Here is an 11,610-nt window from a genome sequence, read left to right as displayed (position 1 = left end):
CATAATGTGTACAAAGCAATATCCGAAAGATATAACGGAAACGGATATCCCTCGATCAAAAGTCCCGCCCTTTATCGTCTCTCGCCACTGAAATCATGGTACTGAAGTCCCGCCCACCGTAACATTGATTTGGAACCATCCCGTGCCAAGCGTTCCGTCTTGAAATGAGGTTAGCTAGTGGGTGGGGCCTACATGGGTTCGTAGCTTCCGCTACGCCAGGTTCTTGGTTCGAGACCCACACGACTGCTGATGGGCCAGACAATATAAATGTACAAAGCAATTGATTTAAAGCTCCAAGCGATTTGGATACATCTCGGCGCCAAATCGGGGTGTGAGAAACAATAGTGTGCACAACTGGGGCGGAGTTCCACGCGTCGCCCGGAACTTTTTTTGTTTGTTACTTTGACAGCAGTCGGTGAGTTTGGGTTTGTTCATTCAATTGAGGGATTCCGAGTACCTTGAATGGCTGTTCTTTAACACTTACCCTTTACTAACAACCTTAGTAGGCGTTCATCTAGGTTTATATGAATCGAAGATTGGGTCCAGGACATGTAAGTTACTATTCTAAAGTCAGTGAGGATTCCCTGCTGATTTAGTTCGGCCTTAGCGTTAGCAGGATTCGTGGCTATAAATGCAGGTACATCGTCCTTTCATTTAAACCTACATAATTACAGGGCCGATGATGTAATATCATCTACAATACCAATGGTATCTCAACCTATTCATGTAGAACATCTATTATAAGCAGTTGATGAGTTACGTGTAATGTGTGTACTGATACTTTTGCTCATTGTAAGAAAGGAAGTGCCTTTTTGTAACGGAAATCTACTTTGACATTTCGATTTGTCAAACGTTCACATGAAGTTGCTTTGAATGTGATGCTTTCAAATACTACATGTTTACACACACACACACACACACACACACACACACACACACACACACACACACACACACACACACACACACACACACACTTGGGGCAGGCCAATATATACAAAGTCTTCATATTATGATTGGGGAAGTGAAATCGTCTTGGATATTTGTTCTCCATGTACCAGTGCTTCCTATTTGTTCCATTAATAAGGTCAAGATTTGCCAGCTATGTAATGCTTGTTTGTATGTGTTTCGTCTTGGTGGGGGTGGTGGTCGTGTGGTGGTGAGGGGGTTGGAAGAACCACATCATTGCTTCCAGGGAGTCTTCCACACAGAATGTCCTTTTATAGAAGGCAAATACAAAAGGCCGCTGTTCACTTCCTGTAAACAGCTCGGCAGCTCTGCTTCCCCCTCTCCTGGTTGGTCAGTGTTGTGCCGTGTGACTTGCCGGGGTTCTGGGAGTTCCAGGATGAGGAAGTGTGGGTTTCTCTTTTGAGAGAGCCTGACACAGGAAATGGAGAGCTCACCGAGCAAGAGAGGCAGAGAGCAGAGAAGGAGGAGAAGTTTGGATCAGAAGGAGAAGACTACACCCCTGGTGGAACATAATTTGTCTGAATTCAGAGCAGCTGTTGAGGGAAAATGTAGAGCTAGGGCCTCCCATCTTCTAACTGAACGAAGTAGCGATGATGCACGTATACGTCTGCCAACCAGCCAACAGTAGGCTGTTGTATCAGAGATTAACCCTGAGATAAAGTCCAAACCAGTTGGAACAATGTTAAACTCGATTGTCACAAATTCTAAAATGGAGGAAAAGGCTTTTACAGCTCAATTATTCTGGGGTCTAATTTCACAACGCCACAGTTTTCAAGAAGAAGGATGTGGTGGCTCTACCTGCAAGCATCCTAGAGCGAGAGGCCTGAAACCTACCTGCTCCTAAACACGACATGTTTATGGAGTTATAATAAAGTTAGAATTACGAATGTAGAGCCTAAATGGATTTGTGGATTAACATGTTTAGGACTACTGCTGGAAGTCGAAGATAAGAATTGAGACATCCCTCATCATTACATCTCTAGTGCTATTAGTAAGTAGCTACAAGGGGATGTGGATGCTGAACATCAGGATACTGGAAAGGACTTGTGTTTAATTTGTATCGTTCTTCTTAATCTAATCTCATGATTGATTTGATAAATTTTCTATTCATCATGGCATTTTAGATTTCCTCTTAATTTTAGCTGTAATCTGACATTTTTTTTCTGTTTTATTTGGTTAGGATTTCATGGTTTCCCACCCAGACACTGCTACAGACCTAGGCATTTGAAAACTGTGCCAAACTACCTGCTTCCTTTTGTTGGTTCCTATTTTAATACCTTCATAGCAGACAAGCAATAGCAGTTAATGGTCAGGCAGGAGGAAATTAGAAAAGTTCAGCTGCTTCAGTATCAGTAAAGGCAACACAGGCTGATTAAGATCTGTGCTCACAATCTTTCAACTGACTACATTGGCATATTTCTATTATGTAATCGACCAATCTCCAAAGCACTTCCAGTGTGTTACACTGATCCTGTATCCTGTCCCTCAGTACGACGCCGATTTTTGCAGGCACATTAGGGCTGCTTGTCTAGCTCACTACACATCAGGAGAATGGATAACATTGTGAACAACATCTGGATTTTTAGGAAGTGAGGGCGTGTGGTATCCCTATAGAACCACTAATGGAAGTCGGCCCTCCCTGGAAGGAGGGTTCACGTGTCCAGAAGGGGGCAGTGGGGCTGTGAAGCCCTTGCATTGAGGTTTGCTAAATGTTTAGCCACTTTATCCAAAGGGACGATCAAGTGTAGTGAGACTGGGAACGATAATAAAAAAAAAAAGTGTTAAACCCCATTGTAAATCAATAAATACATTGACAGGAAGTGAAACCTCCACAAATGGTGTGATGTATTGGAAAACGGCAGAATAGAACCTTATTAGGGCAGCATTCACTCGGAATTGACTGCTGTGGCGGCAACATGGCCCTGTCATGAGTCTAAAACCTCATAGAAGAAGTCGTGGTTTTGTTTTCCATAAACAAGATAGTACAGCTTACTGACAGTGTTTAGCAGAGTCATAGGGTAACTAGTTAAATGTATGTTGGGCTCTTGTCCGGACTTAGAAAGAGCCTTGCAGACAAGGCTATCCTCCCAGTGTGTCGAGCAGTTAACACTACCAAGGGCCTGTTATAAGTGCCGCCTTGAGGCTAGAGAATGCCTTGGTGGGGCGGGGTTTATGAGCGGAGGGGCTTTGCTCCTGATGATTGGCCAGGTGAAGCCATCTATCGCAAGCAGCCCTAGAGCTATGGCATTCCTGCTGACACCCAGAACATGTCACAGCCTGGCTAGTCACACACACACACACACACACACACACACACACACACACACACACACACACACACACACACACACACACACACACACACACACACACACACACACACAATGTCCTTATGTCACACACATAATGTCCTTATGTCACACACACATATAATGTCCTTATGTCACAGGTGTGTGTGTGTGTGTATATAGATACACCACAACACATGCTGCAGTTCTAAGATGTAAAGAGTCTAGAGATGAGACAAGACTAAACTCGTCTCATCCAAAGTATGAGTCCTCTTGCTCAGACCTGTCCAGAGAGAGAGATGAATTAACTATCAAGTGCTGTGGAGGATGAACGGAGGAGAGGAACGAGGGAAGAATCGAAAGATTGTTTGACATTTAGAAAGGAACGGAGGGAAGACAGAAGGGTAAGTCACAACTACCTCAAGATGGAGCGAGTGAGAGAATTTTAAGGTGAAGATTGAGAGATGGAGAAAGGGAGAGCGAGAAGGATTGAAAGCAAGTGGAGATTGTAGAAGTGTGGTTAGTTAACCCTACTTGAGTTTAAGAGTTTTCTTGTGCTGCTTTTCATTTACCAAACCCAGTTGTTTATCTTGAACCTCAGGGTGTTGAGCCTGCCAAGGACTGGGTAATATGGATGTGTCCATAGTATGGATTGTGATCATTGGCGATCTGGCGTGCTTAGAAATGCATCACAATGTCTCTTGTTTTTTTTTAATCCCAAGTATGAATATCTTATTAATGTTATGTGCTGTAGTATATTTTCATGTAAACTGTGATACAATAAAACATGAAGTTGGGTCTATTTAAAGGCTTTAGCATTAAACTCCCATGACAAGATATCAGCAAACACTTTATGTTGTATCACACATAAAACCTTTTTATAAAATACGCTTTCTCAATGTTCAGCCACATTAGACCCTTTTTATCCAAAGCAACTATCAGATGACGTGAAGTGAATCTGTGTGTGCAAAACATTGATAATTGAGTAGACCACGTTATCAATCTATGACACACATAACTTTTCAAATATGGGCTGCTAGTTTGCTGTGCTTTGATAATGTGGTGTCCAGGGTTGAGGTTAGTGATTGACTTCCTTTGACATGTCTGAAGTGCCAGCAGGGTTGGAACGTTGTGCAGTCAGTCAGTCAGGCTAGCTCGTCCTCCAGCCCACCGTGCTAACGGTAACCCGGGCGTGAGGCTGGTACGCCCATCAGACCAGACTAGCTGGCTGGTCTGCGGCCTCATTTATATCTCTATATAACGGTGAGCGTTGTCAGGGGATGTCAGATGACAGGTTTGTGGAGACGGCCTGTCTCCAGATGCGTTTGCACACAAGGATATTGGGCAAAGTTTGTGTGTGTGTGTGTGTGTGTGCGCGCGCGCTTGTGTGAGTAAGAAGTTAAAGGGTTCTTCTAGCTGACTCACTTGTTTAGTTTGTCAGTAAGCCAATTGACTGATTACACACCAACTCGCTCATTTGCCACGTAGATACCTGTCCCGTGTCACTCACTGTAGCGCTCTCATTGTGTCCGCCACAGACTCTTCTATGGTGAAGTGCATTCACAATAAGTCTCTTTTACCATCGGAAAAAATGTTCAACAGGCAGAGAGTTGCAGGTAGCAAGGGGCTTGTTGAGTGCCTGGAAAGATTCTTCATTTATACGTGTGTGTGTGTGTGTGTGTGTCCTACAGGTGCACGTGTGTGTAGATGTGTGACAGCGGAGTGTGTGAGGACAAACCCCCCGCCCCCCCTGTCAGGATGAGCAGCCAATCAGGAGCCAAGGAGCCTCAGTCAGCCAATCACAACTCAAAGCCCCTACCCTCTGTGCCGGAGGAGAGGAAGTCGAGGAACAAGATCATCTCCATGTTTGCCTCCGAAAAGGGTGAGTGTCGAGCGCACGGCCGTGTCGGAAAAGATGCAAAGTAATGCCTTGAATTGTTTGTGTCCAATATGGGCTCAAGCACTGTCTGAGTGAAACGAGCGGAAAAATACACCCAGCTTTACCTCTCGTATTCTTTGCTCCGTCTAAACAATATGATTCTATTTTCATTTTCTTTGCACTGCAATTATCAGGGAGAGTGTATTTGTGCTCTCTATGCATCGGGCTGTAGTCGGAACACGTCGGCCTCCGATCAATGCCTCAGCACGCCGCTTCCCCCTTTGATAACATGTGACATCTTTAGGCGGGAGGAAGAAGGATCGTGACAAGGACAGGCCTGAGATCTCCTCCCCCTCTGACTTTGAACACACCATCCACGTTGGCTTTGATGCAGTCACAGGGGAGTTCACAGTAAGTGTGTGTGTGTGTGTGTGTGTGTGTGTGCGGGTGCGCGTGCACATATTGTGCAGGATTCCATTCATGCTTTTTGCCTAGACTACTCATTTCCTTTCCTCATATTCTATATCAGTGTTTGCACTGACCATCCTGTGTGTCTCTGTGTACTTGTATGTATCCATGTGTGTGTGTGTGTGTTCTGTACCTGTGTTTGTGTAGGGTATGCCAGAGCAGTGGGCCCGTCTACTGCAGACTTCCAACATCAGTAAGTTGGAACAGAAGCAGAACCCCCAGACGGTGCTGGACATCCTCAAGTTCTACGACTCGTCCAGCGGGAAGCAGAAATACCTCAGCTTCTCCGCCTCAGGTGGGTCCAACGTTTATACCCCCTCTCCGTTCAAAAGTTTGAATCTGCTGTTTCAAACCTTTGAATTATTATATTGAACCCAAGTTAAGGACATTTAAAACCCATATAGGCCATATTAACCCCATAGGAGCAAGTTTCTCGTCCCAACCTCATGTTTTCTCTCCTTCCATTTGTCTTTCAGATAAAGACCCACAGTCGGTGAGTAGATACCTTTTACTTGAAATCCCAGCTGAGTATTTTGCTTGTGCGTAACATTGCAGGCTGACTGTAACCTTTTGTTTTGTTGTTGTGTCTGTTGCCATGGTTACAGCCAGGCAAGCAGGCAGGCAAAACCTCGCCGGCAGGTGGCGGCAAGGGCGGCGACGATGACGATGATGAAGCCCCGCCCCCGATCGTGGCCCCCAGACCGGAACACACTAAATCAGTAGGTGGCCGGAATGGGGGGCTTCAATTGGATAGTTAGGAGGGAGCATGACGAAGAACGGTCCGAGGGTAGTCGAGAGCGTTCTCAACTGGGCTGTGACGTCACTTCCTGTGGTGCAGGTGTACACCCGGTCGGTGATCGACCCGCTGCCGGCGCCGGAGGGGGAGAAGAACGCCGACAAGCTGAGGAAGAAGGGAGGAAAGATGACGGACGAAGAGATCATGGAGAAGCTCCGTATGTGAAACACAAACACAAACACATGCGCCTGCACTCACACGACACTCTAGAGACTCACATGCAACATACAGGAGCCCAAACAGACAAAGACTAAATCTCCCTGAACTTCCCTCAGGCACTATTGTCAGCATTGGAGATCCAAAGAAAAAGTACATGCGCTACGAAAAGATTGGCCAGGGGTGAGTTTAAAGGCCAAACAATCAAATGTCACACAATATTTATATTCTGGGATGTGTCTTTGTGAAACCTTATGATGATAAAGGCAATTTCTCCCTCCCTCAGGGCCTCTGGTACCGTTTACACGGCCATAGATGTTGCTACAGGCCAAGAGGTGAGCGTGCACTACACAAAGCCACTTATATTGTCAAACTAAAGACTTAAAAGTAACTCAATTAACTAAAAAAAATACTAAGCACAAAGTTTGTGTCTCTGTGTGAAGGTGGCCATCAAACAGATCAACCTGCAGAAGCAGCCGAAGAAGGAGCTGATCATCAACGAGATCTTGGTCATGAAAGAGATGAAGAACCCCAATATCGTCAATTTCCTCGACAGGTAGGGTTAAGCTGAATGGCCTTGCCTGAGCTATCCATACACAACATGAACATTTAGGGCGCAAAGTAGACCTATTGAGACGTGTGTGTGTGTGTGTGTGCGTGTGCGCCCAGTTTTCTTGTCGGAGATGAGCTGTTTGTCGTCATGGAGTACCTGGCCGGTGGCTCTTTAACAGACGTTGTCACAGAGACCTGCATGGATGAGGCCCAGATTGCTGCCGTGTGCCGAGAGGTACGTACTAGACACTGTAATTGTGTGTGTGTGTGTGTGTGTGTGTGTGTGTGTGTGGGAGAGACTAACTGAGCGGTGTTCGGGAGAGAGACTGTAACTGAGCGGTGTTCGGGAGAGAGACTGTAACTGAGCGGTGTGTAAAGAGAGACTGTAACTGAGCGGTGTGTAAAGAGAGAGACTGTAACTGAGCAGTGTGTAAAGAGAGCCTGTAATTGAACATTGTGTGTGTGGGAGAGACTGTAACTGAGCAGTGTGTAGAGAGACTTTAACAGAGGAGTGTGGAGAGAATGTAACTGAGCAGTGTGTAGAGAGACCGTAACTGAGCAGTGTGTAGAGAGACTTTAACTGAGCAGTGTGTAGAGAGACTGTAACTGAGCAGTTTGTAGAGAGAGCCTGTAATTGAACATTGTGTGTGTGGGAGAGACTGTAACTGAGCGGTGTGTAGAGAGACTAACTGAGCGGTGTGTAAAGAGAGACTGTAACTGAGCAGTGTGTAGAGAGACTGTAACTGAGCGGTGTGTAGAGAGACTGTAACTGAGCGGTGTGTAGAGAGACTTTAACTGAGCAGTGTGTAGAGAGACTGTAACTGAGCAGTGTGTAGAGAGACTGTAACTGAGCAGTGTGTAGAGAGACTGTAACTGAGCAGTGTGTAGAGAGACTGTAACTGAGCGGTGTGTAGAGAGACTGTAACTGAGCAGTGTGTAGAGAGACTGTAACTGAGAGGTGTGTAGAAGAAAGACTGTAACTGAGTTTTCTAGTGCATTGAAGTTATAGCCAATCAGAGGAAGGACAATGCTGAAATATCAGACTAGACAATCATTGTAGATAAGATATGCTGCGTCGGACACACGAGGGCAGGATAGGCTAGCTGACGGGGTGTTTGACTTCCAGGCAGCCGAAAGGTTCTGAGTTCAAACCCCAATGTTCACAGTCTTGGCAAGAGGCCACAACCATACCTGCTCATTTACAGCCTGACACTAACTGGCGTGCAAAAATGAAATCGATTCATTGCAAGTCATTTTGGATTAAACTGGATACTGTAGTGATTCGTAAATAAAGTCCTGTAGAAATATATATATATATATATATATATATATATATATATATATATATATATATATATATATATATATATATATATATATATATATATATATATATATATATAGCATTGGTCTTCCAATCCTGGTCCAAGGCCCTGCTCCGTAGCGGATGTGATGACCACACTGTCCTGAGAACAGCGTGGTTAACCTTTTCAATTTGGCATTAGAGAACCACTAGATGTCTCGTTCTCACCCTCTCTCTCCCCCCCCTTATATCCAGTGTCTCCAAGCGCTGGAGTTCCTCCATGCCAACCAGGTGATCCACAGGGATATCAAGAGTGACAACGTGCTGCTGGGCATGGACGGCTCCGTCAAGCTGAGTGAGCAAACCAACTCGGTTATTGACGGGCGTGGTCTCGCTGATCTGTCCCGGCACTGAGCGTACAGTCAACCTGTCTTGGTTTGTTGTGACGCAATAAATGCTACCGTGCATTTTACCGCCGACCGTGGAAGAAACTAACTTGGCTCTCTCTCTCTCGCAGCCGACTTTGGCTTCTGCGCCCAGATCACCCCCGAGCAGAGCAAGCGTAGCACCATGGTGGGCACGCCGTACTGGATGGCCCCGGAGGTGGTGACCCGCAAGGCCTACGGGCCCAAGGTGGACATCTGGTCCCTGGGCATCATGGCCATCGAGATGGTGGAGGGGGAGCCACCCTACCTCAACGAGAACCCTCTGAGGGTGAGCACTCATGCAGAATCAAAATAAGGATTATTAGCAACATGCTAATGTGTTGGAGAAGCCAAACGGGTTTTAATCAGCGAACTGGTTACTGAAATTGAATTCAATTTGGGGTGCGGTGTGGTTCACAGGCTCTGTATTTGATCGCTACCAACGGCACGCCTGAGCTCCAGAGCCCGGAGAAGTTGTCCCCGGTGTTCAGGTCCTTCCTGTCTCGCTGCCTGGAGATGGACGTGGAGAAGCGAGGCGGGGGCAAAGAACTGCTGCAGGTAGCTGCAAGATGACCTCCTTCTTTCCTTTTTGAAATGCACTTAAATGTACAACATGCCAAATGGTTTTGTTTGAAAAGCGCTGTAAAACACATGTCATGTACGCATAAACTTTAGCTACGTTACTGCCATCTAGGTAAATTGCTCGAACTCTCTTTACAGCAGCATAGAAAAGTCTTGTGTTCAACTTTTTCTGCAAGTCCAACCTTTTCTCTTTTTTGAGGGTGGGTTGGGTTTAGTGAGAGGAGGGCAGGGTGGCTAAGGAACAGAGTTTTAGAGTTGAACTCAAAATGGCATATCTTGCATATTGTACTTTTTTTGTAAACTATTCTTCTCCCTGTGGCGTTAACCAAGACTGTTGTTTTGCAGCATCCTTTCCTGGAGATGGCCAAACCTCTGTCCACGCTCACACCACTCATCCTGGCAGCTAAGGAAGCCATGAAGAACAACCGCTAACCACTGGCCTACGTCGGCTACCGGGCTAACCCAATGACTGCTATGCCAACTTGCATCTTTGGACCGCTGTATCTCTCGCAACCTGCTATCCGTATAGCAGGCAGCTAATGATGTTCTGTGATTTCTTACTATTTTACTGACTATTCTGTATATTTTACAACCCCCCAGCCCCCCATGCCAGTCACCAATAGCTAACACCTTGACCGAGGTTTAGTGGCATTAGCCAAGTGCCTATTGAACATTTTGGGTTTAGTATACTTTCAACGCTAGGTGCCTTTCCGTCAGAGTATTATTACCAGTGGCCATGCAGATACGTCAGACCCTTCCTGTGTCAGTGGGTGAACTTCTAATGCTTAGAAGGGAACTGCCCCGCTTTTTTTTTTAAAAAAATAATATAAGAGTACTGCTTCCTAAATGTGTTGTTGTGAAGCAATCGCTGTTTGCAACATCAAGTGTTTCCACAGAAGAGTTTTTCCATTTACGTCATTAGTCCAGGATTTGTGTTCGCCATTGGCCCAAGTGGAGAAATAACCTAAATGGTCCCAACATTTCAGTACATTTTTCCACGGAAATGAAGTCGCACGTTGCCGTGCCGCATCATTTACCAACACGCGTATGAAGCAGTACTCTCTTGTATTTGAAAACATCCAAGCGGGACTGTTTATTTTACTTAACGTAAAAACATGAGTTGATGTGTGGTTTCATGTGCCATCACTTCCAAGGTTATCATAACCACCACTTCGCCGGAGTTTAGCTCAACCAGTATTTTCACGATTGTCCTGAGTCTGACCGACCTAGCACCGACAATCAGTTACTCCTGCATTCAAACACTCAAGGCGTAGAAACCAAAACAATTTCATTTTTGTGGTCCAACTGAAAGACTGGGGAACTCAATCCTCGTCACATTATCGAATGAAAGATGTTCAACCGCCTGTTGTTTTGTTATCAAGAAATTATACATGTCCTTTACCTTTTTTAGTTTCATGCCTTAACTTTCATTCTTTTCACAATGAAAGCAGTTTTTGAAAGCAATACTGGAGGAAGATTTGTTTTGTATATTTCGTAATGTTTTCTGCCATCTCTTAACGTTTTAGATTACTTTTCTTTCTAAAGTAATTGTCACCCTCAGTTGAGCTGCCTCTGCAACGCATGGTTCAAAGAACAGAAACATGCTGGTCTTAACAACACTTTTCACAACAAGAGGACCAAATGCAAACACTCAAAGCATGCTAATGCTATGTGGTGGATTGACAATCAGATTTGTATTAAATCTGCACAAACTGCAGGATTGCAAATAGACTCTTCCAAGAGTATATGCTACTCTTCTTTAGTTATAAGGATCATTAATGACATGTATTCATATAATGGACCATCAAGTGACACACTGCTGTCCAGTCAGAGAGCACACATTCCATTTAGAAGTTCAAAACGTGATTGATATGATAGTAGCTTCAACGCTGTTGAATCAAAAGCATACTCCTCCTGAATCTGTAAGTTATTATTAAAGATGGACCGGAACAGTTCATGCAATCTCTCTCTATCTCAATGGCTGTGGTTTTGACACAAGAGATTAGTGTTGAACTGGTTTGTGGACATGCACACATAGTGCCTTTACAGGACTCTCGGGAGACTCCTCTGAAAACCTCAGCCCTACACTGATTAAGTCACTCAAAATGCTAATCTGCTAAATCTTGACATCATTTTAAAAGCTACAATTCACTGAACAGAATATATTTCATATACCATTTATTTTAGTAACG

The 11,610-nt window shown here is 44.9% G+C and overlaps 1 protein-coding gene across 2 annotated transcripts; it reads left to right on the top strand.

The window, feature by feature from the left end:
* Positions 1-209: 209 nt before the first annotated feature.
* Positions 210-11,373, top strand: LOC307087033 (serine/threonine-protein kinase PAK 2-like). 2 transcript variants are annotated; one of them, XM_079752431.1, is made up of 15 exons: positions 210-415; positions 4,949-5,139; positions 5,441-5,547; positions 5,752-5,899; positions 6,081-6,097; positions 6,210-6,323; positions 6,443-6,557; positions 6,676-6,739; positions 6,843-6,891; positions 7,000-7,112; positions 7,226-7,343; positions 8,667-8,766; positions 8,929-9,125; positions 9,257-9,394; positions 9,764-11,373. In XM_079752431.1, the coding sequence occupies exons 2-15, from the start codon at positions 4,965-4,967 to the stop codon at positions 9,848-9,850; spliced, it is 1,542 nt and encodes a 513-aa protein (XP_079608557.1). In that variant the 5' UTR covers positions 210-415; positions 4,949-4,964; the 3' UTR covers positions 9,851-11,373. The 2 variants fall into 2 exon arrangements, with proteins under 2 accessions (XP_079608557.1, XP_079608558.1); XM_079752432.1 differs by lacking the exon at positions 210-415 and adding an exon at positions 3,556-3,661.
* The last annotated feature ends 237 nt before the right edge of the window (positions 11,374-11,610 follow it).

Source organism: Pollachius pollachius (genome assembly GCF_949987615.1).
Source record: "Pollachius pollachius genome assembly, chromosome: 15".
Lineage (NCBI taxonomy): Eukaryota > Metazoa > Chordata > Actinopteri > Gadiformes > Gadidae > Pollachius > Pollachius pollachius.
Note: the sequence above shows the minus strand (reverse complement) of the source record. Positions and strands in the feature narration are given on the sequence as shown.

Excerpts from the sequence above, each read along its gene's own strand:
- LOC307087033 (XM_079752431.1), top strand. The coding sequence starts at position 4,965 with ATGTGTGACAGCGGAGTGTGTGAGGACAAACCCCCCGCCCCCCCTGTC. Across the intron at positions 5,548-5,751 it reads CAGTCACAGGGGAGTTCACA|GGTATGCCAGAGCAGTGGGC; the intron begins GTAAGTGTGTGT and ends GTGTTTGTGTAG. Across the intron at positions 7,113-7,225 it reads ATCGTCAATTTCCTCGACAG|TTTTCTTGTCGGAGATGAGC; the intron begins GTAGGGTTAAGC and ends GTGTGCGCCCAG.